At 41.8% G+C, this 26,064-nt stretch overlaps 1 protein-coding gene across 2 annotated transcripts; it reads right to left on the reverse strand.

Moving 5' to 3' along the window:
* Positions 1-55: 55 nt before the first annotated feature.
* Nudt6 (nudix hydrolase 6) lies at positions 56-25,987 on the reverse strand. Of its 2 annotated transcripts, none has more exons than XM_045131036.1 (5): positions 25,880-25,987; positions 18,656-18,859; positions 11,385-11,440; positions 5,766-5,820; positions 56-660 (listed from the first exon to the last, which is right to left on the reverse strand). In XM_045131036.1, exons 2-5 carry the CDS (start codon positions 18,852-18,854, stop codon positions 263-265), a joined length of 708 nt encoding a protein of 235 aa, XP_044986971.1. In that variant the 5' UTR covers positions 18,855-18,859; positions 25,880-25,987; the 3' UTR covers positions 56-262. The 2 variants fall into 2 exon arrangements, with proteins under 2 accessions (XP_044986971.1, XP_004667062.2); XM_004667005.2 differs by lacking the exon at positions 25,880-25,987 and adding an exon at positions 25,620-25,811.
* Between the last annotated feature and the right edge of the window lie 77 nt (positions 25,988-26,064).

The following is a 26,064-nucleotide window of genomic DNA, read 5'->3' on the forward strand; positions in this document are numbered from 1 at the left end:
CTTCCACCACCGTAAACAAACTCCAGATGTATATGCCACCTTGTGCATCTGGTTTATGTGGGTCCTGAGAAATAGAACCTGGATCCTTTCACTTTGCAGGCAAACACCTAAACCACTAAACCATCTCTCCAACCCCACATTAGAAAATTAACATTGGGGAAAAAAAGAAAATTAACATCTGGTATCTAGTCAGTTCCAAAGTTCTTGATGTCTTCTGTCATACATTAGTATACATGTACAGTTTAAAACATGCAAATGTGAGTTAATCCATCCCTGTCATGGTTTTGTAGCTCTCTGGCAGTTCCTTATGATAGAGTTTGTAAAACAGTCCTGTGTGCACTGCTGGAAGTTCTTCCATGGTAAAGTCAATCTTGTCAAACCCCTCTCTGTACCCATACAGCAGCAGCCTAGCAACCCTGTGGGTGATGGGGGTCGTATTTTCAGTCTTGGCTAGGTCATTGAGGTCCATCCACTCACACCGTAAGCATTCATGAGGGCAGAAATCTATGGTGAAGGAATATGGCCGGAGGCGGCAGATAATATACATGTCTGATTTCCCAAAGGCTCCAGGACTGGTGTGCTGCTGCCGAATGCTCAGGAGGGACTGGAATTCTGACTTTATTCCAGTCTCCTCAAAAACTTCTCGGACTGCAGTGTCTCCTATATACAAGGAGGGAAGAAGCATAAGGACCTCACTTTTAAAGATTTCACCATCTAAGACTTTCAGCTAAAATCTACAAGTTCAAGAGTAAAACTGTCTGCAGTGCAATCATCCTGCCTTCTGGACATAGAAGATACTTCTAAAATGTTGAGGGTTTCTTATTTACTGTACTTTTGGAACAACACGTTTTCCACCTCCCTGCTGATTCACCCAAAGAAGAAACACATTTATAGAGCATGATTACTCTGCTCCTGAACGTCCTTCAGAGCTGCCTAGGTGTACATTCACCAGGATTGAGCACGTGCCTTTCTGTACAGATGGAACTGCTGCAGGTACAGAATGAACCATGGAGGTTCTGCTCCCCTGCTGCTCCAGGTAGAGGTGTCAAGCTTCCAGGCAGGTGGATTCCTTTAGAACCATTGCCTCAGGCCTGGAGGGATGCTGTTAGTGATGTCCTCCAGTCATTTTTGGTACTGCCTTTGTTTCTTGAGATGATTCCACAGAATTTAGGACTCATCCCTTCAATCCCAAAATGCAATTGTTATTTAATCGAAAGTTTTCAAAGGGGCTTCACATTGTATAAGGTTTTCTTTTCTTCAATTATATACAAATTTATTATGTCTGATCCAATCATTGCCATTAACTTGTTTTTGTGTCTAGTTTTCCTAAACACCCAAGACTGCCAAATAGACTTTATCTAGCTCCGTGATGCTTTGTTACTGTCTTTCACTACAAGTCTTTTGACAGCTGCCTACCTTGACCTCTTTTTCTGGGAAGCCTTAGAATTCCACAGACATGTTCAAATGCCTTTTATTGCCTTCCTTGCTTGTCACACCGAAGGATTTTGCCTTGTCAGTATACTGCTAGCAAAAAAGGAACTAGGCACAGATGAGCAAATCAGGTAAAAGTACCTCTTGGCTGGGGGTGATAATGCATGCCTTTAATCCCAGCACTTGGAAAGCTGAGGAAGGAGGACCACTGTGAATTCCAGGTATGCCTGGGCTAGTGAGACGCTGCCTTGAAAACAACAACAAAAAAGTGCCTCTTACCCGGGCATGGTGGTACATGCCTTTAATCTCAGCACTAGGGAGAAAGAGGTAGGAGGATTGCCCTGAATTCAAGGCCACCCTGAGACTACATAGTGAATTCCATGTCAGCCTGAGCTAGAGCAAGAGCAAGACCCTACCTCAAAAAAAAGGGGGGGGGGGTGGTTCTCTATACACTGTGTTAGCAGTCCCTCAGACACGTACATCCCCAAGACACACTCTTGTAATTGTTTCTAAGAAACAATTTTGGAAAGGTGTACAGGAAGCATAACATGCTTTGAAATATAGACGTGTCTGCCATTTTAAACTGTATGCTGACTTATCTTAGAACTGAGATTTGCCTGTGGGCTAAACATGGCTGGAAATTATATTGTAACCTGAAAGCACTGAGATGGTAATACAACTTAGGGGTGAACTGTTTGCCTAAGTGTGTCCAACAAGTCCACTGTGTGCAACAAGTCCCTGCTCTACAAAAAGTGAGGTGGAACACTGAATACATAAACGAATCTAGGTTGAGAAACTTTTTCTAATAAGAAAAATAATTTTAATCTTGCATAGTGTTGCTAAATCTGTTATTGAAGATTGTGGCCCTAGTCTTGAAAGTTTATGAAATGGTCCCAACTCTTTTTCAGATGTGTACTTTTATTCTTTAAATGTTCTGGAAAAAAAAAAATCACTCTTGGCCTTGATGTCTTCTATCATACATTAGTATACATGTACAGTTTAAAACATGCAAATGTGAGTTAATCCATCCCTGTCATGGTTTTGTAACTCTCTGCCAGTCAGGTTTGTTTAATGATAAGACAATAAAGAAGGATGTCTGGTAATGTTAATATAGGATTAGCCTGAGATGGGACAGAGTGGCAGGAAGCTTTGGCATGTTTCTGGTCAGGCTCAGCAGTTTGGAGCTCCTCAGCTGCTGCAAGTTACTTTCCCCTGTGGAAATTAGACTTCTAAGAAGACACTTTGACTATTACAGATACCATTATACTCAAGACTTGAGGATGATTCGGTTCTGTACATGACTGTCTTAATTTTTTTTTTTTTCAAGGTAGGATCTCACTTTAGCCCAGGCTTACCTGGCAAGTCACTCTGTAGTCCCAGTCTGGCCTCGAACTCACAGTGATCCCCTTACCTCTGTTGGGATTAAAAGGTGTGTGTCACCATGCCCAGCCTTCTTAATTGTTTTTAAAAACACTTTGGATACTAATGTTTCATTTACTTAGTATAATCAAAGAAATAAATATTCTAGGGCTGGAGAATGGCTCTGCGGTTGGGGCACTTGCCTGTAAAGCCTAGTGATTGGAGTTTGATTCCCCAGTTCCCATGTAAAGTCAGATGCACAGTGTGATATATGTGTCTGGAGTCTCTTTGTGGTGGCTGGAGGTGTCTTTCTCTCTCTGTTGGGCATGATGGCACATGCCTTTAATCCTAGCACTCAAGAGGTAGAGGCGGGAGAATGGTTGTGAGTTTGAGGCCAGCCTGAGACTACATAGTGAATTCCAGGTCAGCCTGAACTAGAGTGAGATCCGACCTCAAAACCAAATAAATAAATAAATAAACAAATGAAGATTCTAAACAAATGAGTTCCCTAATTAACTAGCATTTATTTACTGTGATTTAATGAGACTGATTATAAGCCAACCTCAATGCTTAACTATTCATAGTGGCAGTATTTCTAACATTCATTTCATGCTTTCCTAGAGAGTTTAAACACCATTTACATACGTTCCAATGATTTGGTCTCACCATTAAGAATCTCTATTACTCTTTATTTTGCTATCCTCCAGAACTGACCTCATATGCCGTCATCACTTCTAGCACCTTCAGGGTTTGTGTAGAGGTGCAAGTTCTGAGGTATGGCTTTACTCTTTCCACCCAGGAAGTGTGGCCAACACTAGTTGCTGCTTCTGTTCTAAGCCTCACATGACTGAAGCATATCAATATCAGTGAGGTGACTAATTTTACTTTACAGATAACTGGGCTTGAAGATTCTAGAAATATGCTTAAGCCTAAACCCATACAATTTGGCTTGGAAATGTGTTTTTAATTTGCATCTATCTTGAAGGCTCAGGAAGGAGCTATCCAGACCTTCGGCAGATGCCTTTTCCCCAGCATGGATGGTAAGGAAGCCAAACTTAAGCATACAGACTTCACAGGCTCCTGCTTGATACATGGGAGACAGACTTTGTACCACCACACCTGGCTTTGTATCTTAATTCTTAATGCAATTAGCTCACAGATCATTAGGGGAGCTAGTGGTATTAATGTGCACAGGGCATTCTAATCAGTGCTTCAATTTCAAAATCAAGCTGGGTGTGGTTGTACACACCTTTAATCCCAGTACTTGGGAGGCAGAGGTAGGAGGATTGCTGTGAGTTCAAGGCCACCCTGATACTACATAGTGAATTCCAGATCAGCCTGAGCTAGAGTGATACCCTGTCTTGAAGCACCCCCCACCAAAAAAAGAGAAAAGTTTCAGGCTGGAGAGATGGTTCAGTGGTTAAAGATGCTTGCTTGCAAAGCCTGATGGCCTGGGTTCAATTTCCCAGTACCCATGTAAAGCCAGATGCTTTTACTGAATAATGCCTTTAGCTGCTGAACCATATCTCCAGCCCCAATAAATGAATAAATATTTAAAAAATAAAACAAAAATCAAGTTTCAAGAATATACACTTAAATACAAAGAAATTTAGGAAACTTTAATACAGTTGTTGTCTATGGAGAAATGCACCATGCATATTAAGGAAAAGGTCTTGGAGAACTAATACTGCTATCAAATGAGTTATTTACTCATTAATTAGGATGAACTTGGTTTAAAAAACAGGATATCCTATATTTTGCAAATAAGTGCCCTGTCTTCAATATTGAGCCTAGCAAGGTGATTTAAGGGACTATTTCTCTTTTTTTTAAATAAATTTTTGTTCATTTTTATTTATTTATTTGAGAGCGACAGATAGAAAGAGGCGGGAAGAGAGGTGGGGGGGAGAGAAAATGAGAGAATGGGCGTACCAGGGCCTTCAGCCACTGCAAACAAACTCCAGCTGCATGCGCCCTCTTGTGCATCTGGCTAACGTGGGTCCTGGGGAATCGAGCCTTGAACCAGGGTCCTTAGGCTTTGCAGACAAGTGCTTAACTGCTAAGCCATCTCTCCAGCCCAAGGGACTATTTCTCATGAGATACACATAAGACATTTTTCTATTTTCTTGATTCCTAAAGTATTCAGAATAAATAGCTGACAAAATTTTTATCAAGAGAACAACTGTATCATTATTGCTCCATAACTGGCTGTACTGTAGTTGTTTCAAAGTTCATTTAAAGGTCATTATTTGCTCTTTTGTGATAGAATGGTCAAGAGTTTAAATTCCAACAGTTTTAGTTATATTCAAAATGACCCTTAATATAAACTTCACCAATAAGCCCCAAAGGCAAACAAATTAATTCAGAAGGAGGCAGTCCTAAAAAGAATAGGACTTGGCCAGGCATGGTGGCACATGCCTTTAATCCCAGCACTTGGGAGGCAGAGGTAGGAGGATCGCCTGAGATTACATAGTGAAGTCCAGGTCAGCCTGGGTTAGAGTGAGACCCTACTTCAAAAAAAAAAAAGAAAAAGTCGGGCCTGGTGGTGCATGTCTTTAATCTCAGCACTTTGAAGGCAGAGGTAGGAGGATTACCATGAATTTCAGGCCACTCTGAGACTACATAGTGAATTCCAGTTCTGTCTGGGCCAGAGTGAGATCCTACCTCAAAAAACCAACAAACCAAAAAAAAAAAAGAAAAAGAAAAAGAAAAAGAACAGGACTTAATGTTCCTGAGGATATTAATTTCATGAACTGAATGATTTAGTGAGACAGTGTTTTGTTTTGCTTTTGAAATGGAATATTTTAGAATGTTAGAAAGTTTGCTGCTAATCTTATATCAGCCTTGAAGTAATCTCTCTGGTACTTTGACTTTCTGAAAAAATTTGAAAATATAAATTCTTATTAGCAAGAACATTAGTTAATACATGAATTTTCTGAATGTTTTTAAGCTTTAATTAAGGATATGTTAATACATACCAATATCTTCTCCAGGCTCTGACAGGCCTCCTGGGAACTTCCACATGTTTTTCAACTAGGGTATAAAATCAAGAAATAAAGTTAGTATAGCATTATTCAAGTAAACACATGTACATGTGCATACACACACAGTCACAGACACACAACAGGCCATAAAATCTATGTTGGTTAAGGTGGTACAAATTCATTTTTTGGTAAGTTCACATGTATCCTTTTTGTCAATACTATTCCTTCCTTTCTTTTTTTGGGGGTGACTGATGAAATCTTTTTTTAACCTTTTTTTGTGGCCAGAAAATAGAAGTGGTGTTGTTTGGTTAATGTGATAAAATTTACATTAATGAAACATTGAAGAGAAATGTCTACTGCATTGGTGTAATATAACTGCTGCTGGTTAACTATGAACAAATTAAGTAGGAGAATCTTACAGATGCTGCTGAATAAGTAGAAAGTATGGAATAAAATTAATCACTAATGTATGCTATTCTTAATTTTCACATGTACTTAATGCGTTTTGTTTCTAATCATATACTACTTTAAGAATTCTATGTGTTAATGATTTTATGTAGAATGAAATTACTTGTTATACGAAGTGTGAATAAAATAATTAGTTTGTTGTCTACCATTTAATTGCATTTTCTCATCTACTGTTTTTCTTTTCCTTTTGTTGGTGGAAGGGGCAAATAGGAAATATGATCTCTGAAAAAGATAAAGTGAAATCAATAGACTGGAGTAATTATGAGGTAGCATGGGCTGACATGAAGCCTTTTCTCCTTTTAGAATTTTGTTATTTCTTATATCATCACTATTAAAACTCAAGAATGAGAAGTTATACTCAGAAGGGAGCTGAACCTTAGCCACATACTTTCTACTCTTCATTCACAAAACATGCTTGTTGGTCTTCTGTTGAGCTGTGACCCACTCATTTCCTGGATGAATGCTTCTTAAACATGTGTCATGTCTCAGCTATGCTGCCTGGAGATCATGGCTCAGCTCCCATGGCCTCTACCAACTACTAATTGTTGGTTACAGAATGCAGACCTGCCCTTCCATGCCTTCCTCAGGCTCGATACTCATTTATAAAGCATGTTGTGAGTTATTTTATTCATGTGGAAATTTTTCTCATTCTCTACAGCAGTTCATAGTCCACAGGCTGTTTCTCCATAAAGGCAGAGGACATTACCATGAACTCTATCCATACCAGGAAAAGACTGATATAACAGGTTGGCCAGATGCTTCCAAAAAAACGAAGAGCCAACAGTTTACCTAGGATTTTACCTAGAACCTTTACCTAGAACAGACTATAACTTACTGGAGATCAACTAAATATTTGGGGAAAAAGAGGCAGAGGATGAAAAGTAGCTTATAAATTTTTGATCATTTCATAAATCAAGCCTTTGGAAAGATTATAGATACTATGAAAAATGAGTTGTGACATCTTCTCACACTCGTTAGGTTCGAAGATCTGAAATTTCCTTTTCTTTTCTTTTCTTTCTTTTTTTTTTTTTTTTTTGGTTTTTCAAGGTAGGGTCTTGCTCTAGCCCAGGCTGACTTGGAATTCACTATGGAGTCTCAGGGTGGCCTCAAATTCACTGCAATCCTCCTGCCTCTGTCTCCTGAGTGCTGGGATTAAAGGCGTGTACCACCATGCCCAGCTCTTAAATTTCCTTTTTTAAAAGCTTGAGCCTGAGTTCTAAGAGAAAAGTAGAGAGATCAGGGTCTGGAGAGATGGCTTAGCATTTAAAGTGTTTGCCTGCAAATCCTGGTTTAATTCTCCAGAACCCACATAAACCAGAGCACAAGGGGGTGCATGCATCTGGAGTTCATTTGCAGTGGCTGGAGGCCCTGGTGTGCCCATTCTCTCCCTCACTCCCACTCCCTCCCCCTCTTCCTCTTTCTCTCAAAGAAATTAATAAAATACATTTTTAAAAAGTAGAGAGATCAAAATTATGTGGGTTTGAAGGGCCAATATTCCACATATGATTAAAATTGAGGCAAAGGCCAAAGTGAGGACAGGGGAAGAGATTGAGTAAAGGAAAGGTGGAGGGAGGGCTAGTCAAAAATCTAAGAGAGCCGGGCGTGGTGGTGCACGCCTTTAATCCCAGCACTCGGGAGGCAGAGGTAGGAGGATCACCATGAGTTCAAGGCCACCCTGAGACTACAGAGTTAATTCCAGGTCAGCCTGGACCAGAGTGAGACCCTACCTTGAAAAACCAAAAAAAAAAAAAAATCTAAGAGGATATAAATAAATCATATGGAAACATACTTTTTTTTGGACAATGGAACGCTCAGGAGCTGCATATTGTTGCTAGAAAATTTTCAGTGCCAGGGATGGGATACCAGTTGTTGGCCAGGGAGGTCCCTGATACCCCCAAAACATTATAGGCCATTGCCAAGGTTTTCCCACCAGGAATAGAGGGTAAGACCCTATTGCTGAAGACTCACATACTTGGGCTGCAAGGCCACTGAGAAATCCTGCTGGAACTGAGCTGATAACCTCCTCTGTGTAGATCAGCTGACAGAAAGCTGGAAGAAGCCATTCTGCATGCAGTTCAATGGGAGAAAGAGAAATCACCAGTGAAAATACTCCACAGTGGCCACTGCAAGCCTTATATTTAGCTAGCCAGACCAAATGAGCCAACGGGTGCAATAGTGGCATGTCTGTCATGGTAGAAACCAATTGCCCTCTAATTGGACTGGAAGCCTGCTCCATGGGAGGGAATACATCCCTGATTCTGAAAACTTAAAATAGGGGTAGTCATGAGCCCTAGGGGTGTAACATCTGCTGCTGTCTGACTAAATGTATATAGTATGCTTATCAAATTGCCCAGTAAGCACTTCTCTTAATGTTCATACCCTTATATTAATGCTACTCTCACTTTGGGTAGAGAATCTTCTCTTTTCAGATGGCTGTGACCTTGGGATGACTCAGAAGACATCATGGTGCTGGAAAGAAGTGACAGGAGTGCTCCGTACTACAATATCTCTATCATACCTTACAAGTCTCATAGTCTGTTGCAGAAGAAGCGGCAGAAAGAATGTAAGAGCCAAAGGAAGGGTAGGATTCCTTACACGTGCTACCCCCAGACACAAAATGTCCTGGATATCCATGACCACAGTGCCTGACACTACCTACACAAGACCATCATAACAGGAGGAGAAGATCATGATATCAAAATAAAAGAGAGACTGATTGAGATGGAGAGGGGAAAGAGTTTCAAAGGGTTATGTAGGAGGAGGGAGGGTATTACCATGGGATTTTTTTATAATCATGGAAGTTGTTAATAAAAAAAAATTTGGAAAGAAAAAACAAGTGAGGCAAAGGCCAGGTGTGGTAGCACATGCCTTTAATCCCAGCACTTGGTAGGGAGAGGAAGGAGGATCACTGTGAGTTCAAGGCCAGCCTGGGACTATGAAGTTCCAGGACAGCCTGGGCTAGAGTGAGACCCTATTTGGGGGAAAAAAAAAAAGTGAGGCAAGAATAACTTCCCAATATTTTTCTTTCTTTCTTTCTTCCTTTTTTTTTTTTGGTTTTTCGAGGTAGGGTTTCACTCTAGCCTAGGCTGACCTGGAATCCACTATGTAGTGCCTTGAACTCATGCAATCCTCCTACCTCTACCTCCCAAGTGCTGGGATTAAAGGTGTGTGCTACCATGCCCGGCTTCAGTCTTTTTATATACAAATACCCATTAGAAGGGTTGCAATATTAAGATACTAGCTAATATATGCTTACCATGCTTCAGTCATGCTGTTTCTGTCAGCATTAAACCACTTAATGACAGTCCATTTTTCCCATCGAGGAGGTAAAAGTGAGGGTATAATAATGCCTACGACCTTGTGTGGAGACACACAGCCAGTATGTGATAAAATCTGTGCTAAAATCCAGGTAGTGGGGCTGGAGGGATGGCTTTTTGGTTAAAGCACTTGCCTGCAAAACCTAAGGATCCAGGTTCAATTACCCAGGACCCAAGTGAGCCAGATGCACAAGGTGGTATGTGCATGCATGCATCTAGAGTTCATTTGCACTTTATTTTATTGAGAGTATTCCTGTATTTTGGAATGATGAGTAGGATGACATATTTTCTTTCATGTTTTCCAACTATAAATCTGATGTTCTTTTGGGTGTGGGGTAAATGGACAACATTTGGGTGGGTGACAGAAGGACAGTTTCATGCCACTCTGAAATCCAATACCAGTTAGGAATTGCAAGCTCAAGAACTAGGCACTTTAGTATTGAGAAAGGTACATTTTCACTGTATTTACAGAGATACTAACAATACTGTAAAATGATACTGTTTGTTAAAGCCCAATTTCAAATACAATAGTGCTAGTTCTTCAAAATCTGTTCTGAAGATAAATTCAGATTTATTTTTGTTTTTCTAGGCTATGTGAAAGGAATGATTCATCCTCTGATCCATTTACTTCTTACTGTTTTCCTGATTTCACACACACCTTCTGTTTTATTACTGTGTTTCAAGCTTCCCTGCACTTGCTTCTTGAAATCCCAACCAGTACTTTCTGGAAACACCACCTATAAAGGCTAGTAATTTTTTTCAGCCATTATCTCAAGCAGCTCAAACAAGGTATAGATCTGCTACCCTTGGACCTTGGTTCTCTTGTGTTATTTGACCTTCCTGTTCTGCATTCTACTACAGCTTGGTCCACTGCCAGAAATAGGGTTATCTTTTATTTTCACTGTGTAGTCATTAATGCTAATGACTCACTTTCTGGAATTCACATGTGCAGTATTTAGGTAAATCTCATCAGCTAAGTATGCACTAATTATACACTGTTATAATAACATAGAAATAACATAGAAGCTGCCACCGAGTTTCTCCAGGTTGGTGGGTTTGTTCAATAAAAATGGATTGAGGGGTTGTCGATGTAGCTCAATTGGTAGAGTGCTTGCTTAGCATGCATGAAGCCCTGGATTCAATCCTCAGTATTACATAAACCAGGTGTAGTGGTGTACATCAATAACTCAAGTACTTGAGAGGTGGAACAAAGGGGATCAGAAGTTCAAGTTCATTTTAGCTTGTACAGTGAGTTCAAGGCCAGCCTGGGCTGCATAAGAATCCATCTCAAAGAAAAACAAATGTACTTTCAGCTCTTGGAGTACAGCAGGAGCTTTAATACATCAGAGACTTAGTTCTCTTTTCAGTTAAACACAATCCTCTGTAATTATCCTATAGTGATGAGGGAGGGAGGAACCATGAGGAGTACCTTGGCAGGTTTAGGCCTCCCCCATATACATACATACATACATACATACATACATACATACATACATACATACATGTGTGTGTGTATTTTTTTTTTCTTCAAGGTAGGGTCTCCTTCTAGCCCAGTCTGACATGGAACTCACTCTGTAATCCCAGACTACCTGTAACTCACAGAGATCCTCCTACCTCTGCCTTCCAAGTGCTAAGATTAAAGGTGTGCACCACCATGCTGGGACTATGCTTTGATTTTAAGTAAGTACCTCATTTATTCATAACTGCTTAGAAATAACCTAAAAAATCATTCTGCAATCTCTTGGGCATATCAAAATTTTTACATTTTATTTTTCTCTAAAGAGAATCAAACATTTGGAAAGCAGTTTATAAAGCAGAAATGACTTACTTTATCTTGATCTTGTACAACCAGTATTTTTCTAGTACTTTCATCAAACACAGCACCTTTTTGGGAAATAAAATAAAATAATTTCCATCAACATTCCTATCAACATTTTCTATCAACATTCATTGAATTCTTATACATAACATCTATAGAACTCTTTTATACATTAACTGAGCTCCTGCTATATAAAAAACACTTCTCCAGGTTCTAGGGATACAGCAATAAATAAAATTCCTTGTCCTGGGGCTCCAGTTCTGCTTTGTGTGCACAGAGGGAACAGGCAAAAGATAAATCAGAGCATGTCAGAAAGTGGGAAACACTACGCAGAGATAAAACATGTAAAACACAGGCCATGCTGTCACAGTCAGGGTCACAAGGCTGGCAGAAATCACCCAACCAAGAGCAGCTTTTGGGGAAAAAAGGGTTTATTTTGGCTCACAGATTTGAGGGGAAGCTTCATGATGGCAGGGAAAAACAATGGCATGAGCAGAGGGTGGACATCACCTCCTGGCCAACATAATGCATACCGTAGCAACAGGAGAGTATGCCAAACACTGGCAAGAGGACACTGGCTACTATATCCATAAGCCCATCCCCAACAATACACTGCCTCCAAGAGGTGTTAATTCCCAAATCTCCATCAGCTCAGGATCTAGCATTCAGAATACCAACTTAGGTGTTCTTAATAAACTAATATGGAGGACACCTGAATTGAACTACCACAATCCTCCCCTGGCCCCCATAAACTGATAAATCATCCATGATGTAAAATGCAATGCATTCAGGCCAACTTAAAAAGTTCCCACAGTTTTTATCAATCTAAATGATATTCCAACATCCCCATAATACAAGGCCTTTTAACTGAGCCATAATACCACAAAAATCCCCCCAAATCCATAATGGCACAGAATAAACATTCACACCACAAAAGATGGCACTAGACATAGCAAAGAAATATTCACCCAGTACAAGATTTAAAACAACCAGGGCAAACATCAAACTCTGTAGCTCCAAGTCCAACAACTAACCAGTGTCAAATCTCTAAGTCTGATAATTCTAACCAATAAACAAGTCTCTGGAGTTCCAATTCTGCCCCTCCATCTAGGCTATTCACAATCCTGGAAAACTTCATCTGGGGCGGGCAGCTTTCCTTACCACCATGGGACTAATGGGTTTCCACTGCAACCTATGGTTCTTCCTCATGGTTCCATTAGGTCTCCATGCAGGAACCCAGCAAACCTGCTTCATACTGCCCATGGCTGTTTCCAAAACACAAGACTCTCTCTTTCCTGCATTTCTTATACTCCATAATACCAAGTAGGGTGCCAATTTGTTAATCCAGGGGGGAATAAAGCAGACTTTGAAAAACAGGACACTCCTTGAGCACTCAGGCCCCTTCAGAAGAGTCTACATTCTTCCTGTTGCCCCAGTGCAGGTCAGCTGGCCCAATCTCAATGGTTGTAATCTCTCAATTGCAGCTGAATGGGCAGAAGTTTCAGCCTTAAGATTTCATGTTTTTTTTAGGGGGCCATATCCATCTGCTCACACTAGTCTGTTTCTATGCAAAACAACCCTGCATAAGTTCTCAGGTCATGGGCATAACAACAAGCCTTTCACACAAACTGCTTCTAGCCCAGTCTTGACAAAGCTCTTGCTCTTCCTCATCCTCATAAGCCAAACCGCAGTCCTTAGTTCTTACTGCATTCAGGTCTTTCGACTCTGACAACTATAACAAAAAGGAATAAACAGAATTTCCTAGCATATTAGGTAGCAGGTACCTCACGTGCACTATCTCAGGGGTTTGTTACAGTTGTTTTGTGGGCATCATATAGAAAGCCTGTGGGGTTGGAGTGATGCTTAGCGGTTAATACACTTGCCTAAGGACCCAGTATCCACATAGGCCACCAGGTGGTGCATGCATCTAGAGTTTGTAGTTACTACAGCCCTTGGTGGCCCATTCTCTCTAAATCTGCCCATCCTCCCTCAAATAAATAGTTTTTTTTTTTTTTTTTTTTTTTTTTTTACGAATGCCTGAGTTCACACAGCTTTCTTGAGTAGAACAGCCTGACATCTGGGCTTCATTCCAAGCAGGAACTCTCATAGACAACACTACAAATGTTCTCTCAGCCGTGCTTCTCCATCAAGATACCCATCCATTCATCAATCCTTCCTTCAGAGAATACTGACTGCCTGCTTTGTGCCAGACTCTGTCTTTAGTCTGAGGAAACAGTGATGAATAGGTGCAGAACAGCTGGCTTCATGGAGCTTAAATCATGGTGGGAGAGAGTTAAATACATGATATATAACTTCAGATTGTGTTGGGTGTTATAAAGGATTTGAATAAACAATCAAAAATTGCCAGGCGTGGTGGCACACACCTTTAATCCCAGCACTCAGGAGACAGAGGTAGGAGGATCATTGTGAGTTCAAGGCCACCATGAGACTACCTAAACATTCTATACCTTTCCAGGACGAATCCATACATTACTTTGTCTTCACCCCCAAGAACTACTACAAATCCTAGTTTTCAAGGCCGGTTCAGGTCATATTCTAGCACTCGGGAGGTAGCATGAGACTACATACTGAATTGCAGGTCAGGTCATCAGCTTGAGCTACAGTGAGCCCCTACCTTGAAAAAAAATAAAAGGAAATATTATTGGACATCCTTGACCAATTCCTTTTTTTTTTTTTTGTTTTTTTTTCTTATGTATTTTTCTTGCTTTATTATACCAATGCCATCACTGGTCAGTTCTTGACTAGAAGTAGCAATTGTGGTTGTCATTGTTCCCTAATTTCAGGTAAGATTTTTATTTATTTATTTATTTGTTATTTTTATTAACATTTTCCATGATTATAAAATATATCCCATGGTAATTCCCTCCCTCCCCACCCCCACACTTTCCCATTTGAAATTCCATTCTCCATCATATTACCTCCCATTACAATCATTGTAATTACATATATACAATATCAACCTATTAAGTATCCTCCTCCCTTCCTTTCTCTACCCTTTATGTCGCCTTTTTACCTTACTGGCCTCTGCTACTAAGTATTTTCATTCTCACGCAGAAGCCCAGTCATCTGTAGCTAGGATCCCCATATGAGGGAGAACATGTGGCGCTTGGCTTTCTGGGCCTGGGTCCTTTATTTTTTATTATGTTTTAAATTAAATTATTTATTTATTTGGGAAAGAAACAGGGAGAGAGAGTCGAGGGGAGAGGGGAATTGGTGCACCAAGGCCTCTAGCCACTGCAAACGAACTCTAGACGCATGTGCCACCTTGTGCATCTGGCTTAAGTGGGTACTGGGTACTCGAATCTGGTTCCTTAGGTTTCACAGGCAAGCAGCTTAACCACTAAGCCATCTCTCCTGCCCAACAATTCCTTTAAAACACTTCAGATAAGCAAGCTAACTTACAAACTCTATAAACTATATGAAGACATATCAAATAACAATAATTAGTTTGTATTGCTGCTCTCATTTATTTAATGACAAAATGGGTCCTTACTACTTCAGTTTTTTTTTTTTATTATAGAAATCTAAAATTTTCCTTAACCCTGGATCTCCAAGAGTAGTCCTTGGAGACTAGCAATAGAGGAAAGAGGTACAGAGAAACTTTTAGGAAAGTGAAGTCAGGCCCCCACCTCAGACATAAAATCAGAACTCTTGTGTGGGACAAGCTGTTTGCTTTAACGCATCATGTGATTTTGATACACTTTGAGAACTTCTATCTTCATCTGAAGAAAGTGTTTCCATTTTCCTGTTTCTGAAGCCCATCAGGACTTCAAATTCTGTATTCATTATGCTATGTTATTTTAAATAACTGTTCATCACAATAACAATGTAAATATCTTTACAAAATATAATCACTGGTTTACTTTATCTTAAATTCAATTTAAAAGTTATTTTGGGCTGGAGAAATGGTTTAGTGGTTAAGGCACTTGCCTGCAAAGCCAAAGGACCTAAGATTTGATTCTACAGGACTCATGTAAACCAGATACACAAAGTAGTGCATATGTCTGGACTTCAGTTGTAGTGCCTAGAGGCCCTGGTGCACCCATTCTCTCTATCTGCATTTTTCTCTATCCCTATCTCTTTTGAATAAGTATATACATAAATAAAAATTTTAAAAATTATCTTTTTGTCAAGGCCTTTGGTTTCCCACCAGGAATAGATGGTAACACCCTATTGCTGAAGACCCCACATACTTGGGCTACAAGGTCACTGAGAAATCCTGCTGAAGCTGAGCTGAAAACCTCTTCCATGTACACCAGCTAACAGAAAGCTGGAAAAAGCCAGGCTGCATGCTGTTCAATGGGAGAGAAAGAAATTACCAGTGAAGATACTCAACAGTGGATACTGCAAGCCTTATATTTTGCCAGCCAGGCCAAATGAGCCAATGGGTGAAATAGTGGCACATCTGTTATAGGGGAAACCAACTGCCCTCTAATTTGACTGGAGGCCTGCTCCATGGGAGGGAATACATCCCTGATACTTAAAACTTATAACAGAGGTAGTCATGAGCCCTAGGTGTGTAATATCTGTTGCTGTCTGGCTAAATGTATATACTATGCTCACCAAACTGCAAAGTAAGCATTTCTCTTAATGCTACTCTCACTTTTGGTTAGAGAGCCTTCTCTTTTCAGATGGCAATGACCTTGAGATGACTCAGAAGTTACCATGGTGCTGAGAAGAAGTGACAGAGGAGTGCTTAACAGTGAAATATCTCTATCACACCTTCCAAGGCTCAGGGTCCATTGTGGAAGAGGTGGTGGAAAGAATGTAAGAGCCAAAGGAAGGGTAGGACTCCTTACAACATGTTTCTCCAGACACAAAATGGCCTGGATATCCATGACCTCACAGTGCCTGACACTACCTACACAAGACCATCATAATAGGAGTGTAGCAGACAGCTTCAGGTTCACTGAGATGAACTTCCAGACCAGGCACAGTTATGGAGGAAGGGATTTATTGAAGCTTACAGATCCAGGGGAATTTCCAGAATGGCAGAAGAAGCTGGCCTGCCTTCACAGGACCAAGCAGACAGAGAGAGAAGCACAAGCCAAAAGCCACACAGCACAGCACACTTCAGGAACTCCTGCTAGGCACACTTTACATATCTTTAGATTGAAACCTGAAACCTACCACCACACCTTAAGATCCACCCAGTGACACTACCTCCAGCCAGGTGGATGCAGATACAGATACAAAGTACAATCAATAAAAAGCTGAATATATTGGGGGCCATCTATTCAAACTACCACAAGGAGGAAAAGATTGTGACATCAAAATAAAAGACTGGCCCAGGCATGGTGGCACACACTTTTAATCCCAGCACTTGGGAAGCAAAGATAAGAGGATTGCTGTGAGTTCGAAGCCACCCTGAAACTCCATAGTGAATTCCAGGTCAGCCTGGGCTAGAGTGAGACCCAACCTCGAAAACCCAAAAATAAAATTAAATAAATAAAAAATAAAAGACTGAGAGGGGGATGGGATCTGATGGAGGGTGGAGTTTCAAAGGGGAAAGTGGGGGTAGGGAGGAATTATTATGTGATATTGTTTACAATCATGGAAGTAGTCAATAAAAAAAATAGAAAGTTATCTTTTGTTTTACAAATTAGCATATTTAATACTAGTATGTGAGAAACAAATACAAGTTAATCAAAATGGAGTCCTCTTGGGCCAATCTTAACAGAAGTAAACAAAACCTGGAGGTGATCAAGGAAGGCTTTATATGTTTGACTACCTGATGGCAATTACCACAAAGATTGCTAGAGCTGGGTGTGGTGTCACACACCTCTAATCCCAGCACTCAGGAGGCAGAGGTAGGAGGATTGCTGTGAGTTCGAAGCCACCCTGAGACTACATAGTGAATTCCAGGTCAGTCTGTCTGAGCTAGGGTTAGCCCTACTTCAAAACAAACGAACAAACAAACAAAAGACTGCTAGAATCACAGGTCTGCAGCACTACCACTACTCACAAAAGCAGTGAGGCACTTTAGGAGTGACAGAACCTGCAAATGAATAGCTTTCCTTTTGACTAAATGTGGGCATTGTCTATAGGACCTTTAGGAGAAAATCTAGGTCACTACTTTACTCTGTCTCCTTAGGAGACCTCTCATTCCCTTCTGAAACCTTTCTAGAAAAGTAAGGTTTCTGGGAAGATTGCCTTTTCTCAGAAATCTTAACTCCAGACACCTGACATCAGGACTAGTTGGGCTAGACCAGCTGCCCATCCATGTAGCTTATGTAAAACTTCCCTACCAGAAAAGGTAGTATGGCTATGAGTTAGAGGCCAGTCTGGGACTACAGAATGAGTTCTAGGCCAGCCTGGGATAGAGTGAGACCCTACCTCGAAAAAATAAAAAAAGAAAAAAAAAGAAAAATCCCTACTAGTCTCATCTGGACTCAAGTCCTGGCCTTGACCTCAGGGGTTCCTGCATTCAGCTCTAACCCTGCAGTTGACTCCACTGTGCAGCTAGCTGCAGGAGCTCTTCTTGCAGCTTCTCCCATAGGTTGTCTTAGCAGTACAGAGGCTTTTGCTTTTCAATCTGTTTCCAGCTCTGCCTCCCAAGCTTCTGTAACCTATTCAGGTGCGTGTATAGAGAGGTACTCTGTGATGTATGACTTGGGCATTAACATTAGTAATTAAGATTGGAATAAAAGAACCTATGTTTGCCTCGACCATGCTATCAAGGAGAGCAGGAGTATCTGGTAAACTGCTGCTAGGAAACATCCATACCCGTGAGCTGGTTATTCCGAACATTCTGACACTGTGGAAAGACTCAAGCAAGTGTGTTCCTCTAAATTTCTGACATAGCATGTTTATGACATAACACTTGTCTCAACCTCTTTAAATATATATATGCTCCATGATTACTATGGCATGTGTAGACCTATCCACAATGCTCTTCTATTCCAAATTAAGTATCATTATTCTTGGTGAATCTCATAGTTTTATTTAGATTGACATACACTTTACTAGGCTGAATTTATTTCTCTGTCCCAGTTGAGCACTAAGTGAAGCTCAAACATCTGTATAAAGACATGTCCAAACATATCTTGTGGGAAAACTAACCTCTATACTTGCTTTATCTCTGTGCTGCCCTCTGATTCCTAAGGCAAATTCCATTTATTTAAAAGTACTTTGCAATACTCCCAAGGTGATCACTGAATCAAGTCATCCACAAATAAATTATCTGTTCATTTGTAAGAAGTGACACATTGCTTAAACCTCTAAACACTTAAATCTTGGGCCACAAGTTTGAAACCAACCTGCAACTCCAACTTGATGTGTGGCATATCCTGGCAGTCTGCTGGGTCCTTCTCCCAACCACAGAGTCAGCGTAGAGGAGTCAGATTCTGCATGGTGGAAGCAGAAGCCCAGGGAAGCAGCAGGGGCAATGAATCGGCTTTGCTGGATGGGAATGTGCAGCCACACAGCTGTTCGGCCCTCAGATCGCCACTGCTGCATTGTAGCTGGAGAGCAGAGGAAGATAAAAACCTATGAAGATTTGCAACAAGATGAGTGTCACAAGTTAAAACATTATAGTATACCACCTCTTCCAGGAAGCCACCTTTAAACATGTACTTCCCTCATTGGTTTGCTCCATGGTGGTACATCCCAGAATACCCTGTTCACATCCATATCATGGTCACTACCATGTTTTATGATAATCACACCTCAGTGCTTATGTGATTCTCCACCAGAATGAATTCCTTGGGTACAGACCTGTGCAGGCTGATCTTAAAGGAGGATAGGAGAAAGCTTTTTTAGATGCTAGCACAAAAATTGAACTTCTGTCTGATTGAGACTGGTCTACAGAGCCCCCTGCTGCCCAGTCTAGCACACTACCTAGACAAGCCTGGCAACCAATCATTTCTCAACTTTGCCTACAAAGGCTCCTGTCTTCTTCCTGTACTGAACTCCAGGAGCTCAGCTCAGCTTTGTTTCTCTGCTTGGTCTGTCTACTTCTCTTCATTGGTGCCACAAGGATACAATTGAGTCTGGGTTCCCCCACACCCAAGTGGGTGAGGGGGAAAGAGCGTAAAACTGCTTCTTGGTTTGGATGACCTTTCTGCTTGTCTCTGCGTTATAGATTGGGGTAACTTCTCTCTTTGATTACTTGCATGATTTTCCTCTGCCTTCTGAATCTGCCACGTGCAGGTACTTCTCCTTCCACTGCACAAAGTCTTAGATTCTACTTTCCATGTACCAGAAGCTTTACTCTAATTTCTCTTTAAAAAGCCTGTTTCTCTCAAGTCCACATTTGTATCTTTACCCTAATTTATCTTTAAAAACCTCAGTTTCTCTCTTTCTCTCTTTTGTATTTTATTTTTATTTATTTATTTGACAGAAAGAGAGAGACAGAATGGGCGTGCTAGGACCTTCAGCCACTTCAAACAAACTCCAGAAGCATGCACCACCTTATGCATCTGTCTTACATGGGTACCGGGGAATCAAATCTGAGTCCTTTGGCTTTGTAGGCAAGACCCTTAACTGCTAAGCCATCCATCCCTCCAGCACCCCCTCTTTTTAAAATTTTTTATATATTTTGTTTAGTTATTTGAGAGAGAGAGAGAGAAGGGGGGGGGGGAGAATGGGCACACCAGAGTCTCCAGCCACTGCAAACGAACTCCAGATGAGTGTGACCCCTTGTGAATCTGGCTTACGTGGGTCCTGGAGAATTGAACCAGGAGCCTTTGGCTTTGCAGGCAAACACCTTAATGGCTAAGCCATCTCTCTAGCCCCCCCTTTTTTTTGAGGTAGGGCCTCACTCTAGCCCAAGCTGACCTGGAATTCACTACATAGTCTTAGGGTGGCCTTGAACTCATGGCAGTCCTCCTACCTCTGCCTCCCAAGTGCTGGGATTAAAGGCATGTACTCCCTTGCTGGGCATAAAAGCCTCAGTGTCTCTTAAGTCTGCATGCTTGCAGCACTAATCCAGTTTTTCCCCCTAAAAAAACTCAATTTGTCTTAAACAAATCTTATAAACTATGAAGTGTTTCCACATGAAAGCATGTTTTCTAAACCCCACAATTTGTGATTTCTCCCTTAAACCCCACTATTTGTGATTTCCCCTCAATAAATTTAATAATTCATAATTTATCCTTCTTGGGTCCATCCTTATCAATTTTTTGTTAAAAGGTAGGACAGGACCCAAAACTTAGGGGTCATACATTGGGTAACCCCTCCTGAACACCCAAATCCCACATCTAGCTCTATATACATACATCTGAAGGTAACACTTGGCAAACAATAGGTACTCAATCATTGTAAAATGGACAGATGGTTTGGAGAGATGGTTTAGAGGCTAAGGCATTTGCCTGCAAAGCCAAAGGACCCAGGTTCAATTCCCTAGGACCCATGTAAGCACAAGGTGGTGCATGCATCTGGAGTTTGCACCTGGTGGAGCTGGTGCACATATTCTGTCCCTCTCAAATAAAGAAATAAAAACAAAATATTTTTTAAAATGGACAAATGAACTGATAAAAATATTATGCTCTTTCTTACTTGCTCAGTAGGTAGGCACTCTCTACTATTGAGTCATGTCCACTGTCAATACTTTCTTTTAACACCCTCAACTTTAATTTTCAAATGTAAGTGTGGTGGTTTAAATTATTACACTTGAAGACTTGGCCTTGATTAGTTGTTGGACTTGAAGTTTGATGTTTGCCTTGTTTAAGTCTTGTATTGATTGGATATTTCTTTGCCATGCCCAATGCCATCTTTTGCAGTGTTTATTCTGTGTCACTATGGTTTTTTTTTTTTGGTGGGGGTTGGTTTTATGGTTCAGTTAAAAGAAAGACCTTGGATTATGGGGATGTTTGAACATTGTTGGGATTGCTGAAAATTATGGGGGCTTTTAAAGATGGATGAATGCATTGTATTTTATATCATGTTTGGTTATCAGTTTATGGGGGGGGTGGAATGTGGTAGAATTAAGGTGTTCTGAATGGTAGGTTCCCAGTTGATGGAGATTTGGAAATTAATGCCTCTGGAGGCAGTGAAGTGCTGGGGGTGGGCTTATGAGTCTCATAGTCAGTTTCCCCTTGCTAGTGTTTGGCACTCTCTCCTGTTGCTATTGTCCATCTGATGTTGGTGAGGAGGTGATGTGCACCCTCTGCTCATGCCATCATTTTTCCCTGCCATCATGGAGCTTCCCCTTGAGCCTATAAACCCTTTTTTCCCACAAGCTGCTCTTGGTTGGGTGATTTCTGCCAGAAATGAGAACCTGACTGCAGTAGTAAGCATGCTTACCAGCTTTTACTAATATGCTAAACACAATTTGTCCACTTGAAAAGAACAGAGATGGACTTCCTGTCAGGATTCCTTCTTAGATTATGTTAGTTTCTCTTTACAAGCAGTTAGTTTTGTTTGACTCCATTGCAGCAGAACTAGCAGAAGTTCCTAAGAGCAGAGTGAGGTCAGAACAGATGTACAATAAGGAGAAGATACCTTTTGTGCCTGTGCCTCAATGCTATCATATTCATCTTGGGAATAATAGCATCTACCTCACAAAGTTGTGAGGATTAACTGAATCCATATTAGTTAGATCCTTAAAGTGTACAATAGAATTTTTATTTAAAATATATAAAAATAGGGTTGGGGAGACGACTCTGTAGATAAAGTGCTTAATGTGCAAGCATAAGGACTTGAGTGTGCTTCCCAGAACTCTCACAAAAATGCTACGTGTGGTGGCACAAGTCTGTAATTCCAGCACTGGGGAGACAAGGCTAGGGGGATCCCTGAAGCTCACTAGCTAGTAATCTAGCCTAAGTGGTGAGCTCCAGAGAGACTCCATCTCAAAAAGAGGTGCATGGTGTTTCAGGAGAGGGGGTAGAGTTAGGGTGACTGGACCTCTGAAGGTAACAAAGGCAGGAAAGTTTACACTTCCTAGAAATCTAAGACCAGTTTTTCCACAGTCAGGACCCATCCTGGGAGGGAGGACTTTCATAGGATTTAAGCACTGTGGTTGGTCAAGTTCAGCCTGGCCTCCTCCCTGGAATTTGGTGCCAGAGCTAATCTCTTCCAGAGACAGCCCCTAGTCCTAACCAACCAGCTGGCCCTATGGTTCATCTACCCTAAGATTATAAATACCTTTGCAAAGCCAGGTGTGGTGGCCCATGCCTTTAATCCCAGAACTCCCAGCCAGGAGGGGCCCCTAGCTATTACTCTCAGCCTGGGTTCTTTATCCCCTCTAGCTCCTCACATGGCAGAAGCTCCTTAACTTTCTTTTCTCTTTTCTTTCCACACTTTTTTCCAGATCCATATCTGGTCACATGGATTCCTGAGCTACGCATGGCCCACATGGGCTTTTGGGCTCCACAAAGTGTACTTCTCTTCTCCCCACTTTATGTCCACTTAACTCCCAGCCTTCCCCTTTCCTCACTCCTTTGTAAAATCTGAATGAAAGGATTTTTAAAAAGTATTCTCTTAAAAAAATAAAACAAAAATCATTCTCTTGAATCTGGAATTGCCAATTCTTTGGTTAGCTTGCAGATATGAACTCAAGGCTTAGGGTTCCAGGAAGCACAATTTCCCCATTAGATTTGAAATTGTCTGGCTTCTACATACCCACATAGGTATCTGTATGCAGTGAATTCTTTTATTCCTCGCCTCCCCCCACCAAGGTAGGGCCTCACTCTAGCCTACACTGACCAGGAATTCACTCAGGGTTGCCTCAAACTCACGGTGATCCTCCTACCTCTGCCTCCCAAATGCTGGAATCAAAGGTGTGTGCCACCATGCCTGGATTACATGCATATCCCAAAGCAAAATAAATATATACATATATGTTAGAGTGTACAGATTTCAAGCAGGTTACTTTGGCTACATGTTACAGATTAGGAACAAAGCAACTTTCTTTTGTAGGTAGTCAGCTAAGAACACAAGCCAAAAAGAACATGGATGCCATCCTGACTTAGATTCAAGATGGTGATACAGAGCAGCTTCCTGGTTCTCCCTCCTTAACTTTACATGGGCTTGTAGCCATGATGAGTAGGCCCTTTCTGAGACTGTGTTCTCCTCCTAGGCCAACCAACTCATGGTAATTCTGGGGTTCCTTGCCAATACACTAATATATGCCAACACATTGATAACTTGGGGTATCCCCAGATTCTTGTCTTATAAATTCAAATAATTTTTTAAAATATCTATTTACAGCCAGGTGTGGTGCCATGTGCCTTTAATCCCAGAACCTGGGGGAGGCAAAGTAGGATTGCTGAGTTTGAGGCCAGACTGAGACTACATGGTGAATTGCAGGTGAGCCTGGGCCAGAGTGAGACCTTACCCTGAAAAATAATTATTTTCTTATATTTCATAGATGGAGAGAGAATGGCTGTACCAGATCCTCTTGCTGCTACAAACTCTAGACACAAGCCCCACTTTATCTGGCTTTGTGGGTAATGGAGAATTGAACTAGGGTCCTTAGGCTTTGTAAGCAAGTGCCTTTAACCAGTGAGCCATTTCTCCAGCCCTGAATTAAAATCCACTGACCAAAGGGTAAGGTTTAGAGAGACTTTGTTAGATTGAGGAGAAAGTACAGAACAGCACTTGCCCAAGAAAATGGGGAAGAGAGGTAAAGTCTCTAAGATGGGGTCATTTATAGATTCTGAATGGGGGCTGTGCTTAACCAACCACAAAAGCAGGATCAGGTTTAAACCTTCATGGAATCTTAGTTCTAGGAAAGAGGAACTCCTGCCTAGAAAGGGACTCAGGTTGCTTAAGGAAAAACACCTCTAGGGAACTCCTTTAGGCAAAAGATAAGGAGAAGCCAGATCCTTCTCTGACCTCTGTAGACTGCAAGAGCAGGCTCAAGGACATTCTCTGCTTTTACTCTGGGGGTGGGGGGGAGTTACCTTAAAGTACCTCACAGTCAATCAAGGTCCTTAATATACATTTGAACTTGACAGTTAGGCACATCCAATTGGATTTATAAAAAGACTATTCAGGTGGCTACGTTTGCCTTTCCCTCTGTGGACCCTCTCCCAGTCTGGAGTGGGCCCCTCTTAACATGAGAGCTTTTCTTCTCTATTTTTTTTTTTTTTTTTTCCTGAGGTAGGGTCTCACTCTGATTTAGGCTGACCTGGAATTAACTATGTAGGCTCAGGGTGGCCTGAGGATGATCCTCCTACCTCTGCCCCCTAAGTGTTGGGATCAAACGCATGCACCACCACCCCCGGCTTCTTCTCTATTTTACTCTCTTAAAATAAATAAATGTGTTTTCCCATTTTTTGTAGTCCTTGGTAAGAACTTGAGAGCCACAAGCTTGGTGAGTTCTTTGGCCCTAGGCTCTGAGCCCTACATATACCTAGTGAAGTAGAGTAGGCAGTATTCATAGATGTCACCTGAAAACAACTATGTGTGGCGATTTGCTTACTGCCAGAAGCATATGACAGAGTCTGGGACTTAAGCCCAGAACATGCTTCCTGGGGTGCTGCTTGGGTTATCTGTGCACAGCTAAGTACTATGTGCAATAAACAAGTGTCTATTCACACGTATGTGCATGTATCAAGGGATGAATAGATCTGATTCTCCTACTGGTGACACTGTTGGAGTCTAAGTGGACTGTCCACAGTTATAGTAGGCAAGACGATGAATAGGTACACAAGGTTTAGTTTGGGGACGATTAAACAATGAACTATAGCTGGACTATTATTTACAGTGGTGCATAATTGCCATGGTGTTCAACAGACATTTGAGATATTCTGTGAGAAGACATTTTCATAACTGAATTTTCATGCCATGTGCAGCTTACCAAAACCATGCACTTATTCCAAAGTGAAGGACCCTCCCACAGCTTTATTTTTGAAGCCAGTGGAGAATGTGCCTATTGAGAACTACAACGCTCTGAGAGTAGAAACAAATTCTGTTCTTGTCCCGACAGCTATGGGTGGTAGATGTGACCAAGCTCTGCTCCAACTGTTCAGCCCTAACTAGACAATGGGGCAGTTTTGAACTAGTGCAGACCCAGAACTACGGCTCCAGTATCCTTAACATTTAGCCAGAGTTCATCACTGGCACCTGGCTAACGATTTTAAACGCAAGAGTTCCCATTATCCGGGTTTGTGGACTAGGATACGCTTACAGAACTTTCCGAAGGTCACATACTAGTACAGGGCAGCCATTTAAGCTCAAGGCTCTTCAGAACTCGTGGGAGACCGTGACCCCAGGGCCAAGCGCAAAAACCACGACTTTTAGGAAGGCAGCAGCTCCAAGCCCCTGCCCAGCACTTGCCCAGGAGGAGCTTCCTGAAGGCGGTGGTATCCAAATCCTGCAGGGCGCCGATCCGCGCCAGGTGCACCGACAGGCCCCCATATCTGTCCAGCTCGCCCGCGCGGGAGAGGAGGTCCCGCGAGACCCCAGGGCCGCCCGGGGCCGCGCGACGGGCAGCCCAGAGCCGGAATCCTCTCACGCAGAGCAGCATCGCAAGCCACAAGGAAGCTCGCCTGGGCGGCCGAAGGTTCCCCTCCCTCACCCCAGCCGCCGCCACCCACCTCTCTGGGCCACGCCTCTCGTAGCTCCACAGAGGTGCACTTTGCGGACGCTTACCCCGCCGCTTCTCGGCCCACCCGGCTGGCTCCCATTCAGCTCCTCTGCCTCCCTTTCCCTCGCCCTGCCAGTCTAGCCCCGCCTCTTTTTTCCCCCGACGCCTCTGCCACGCCCCTTATGTCGTAGCCCC

The sequence above is a fragment of the Jaculus jaculus genome, chromosome 12 (genome assembly GCF_020740685.1).
Source record: "Jaculus jaculus isolate mJacJac1 chromosome 12, mJacJac1.mat.Y.cur, whole genome shotgun sequence".
NCBI classification, from domain to species: Eukaryota; Metazoa; Chordata; class Mammalia; order Rodentia; family Dipodidae; genus Jaculus; species Jaculus jaculus.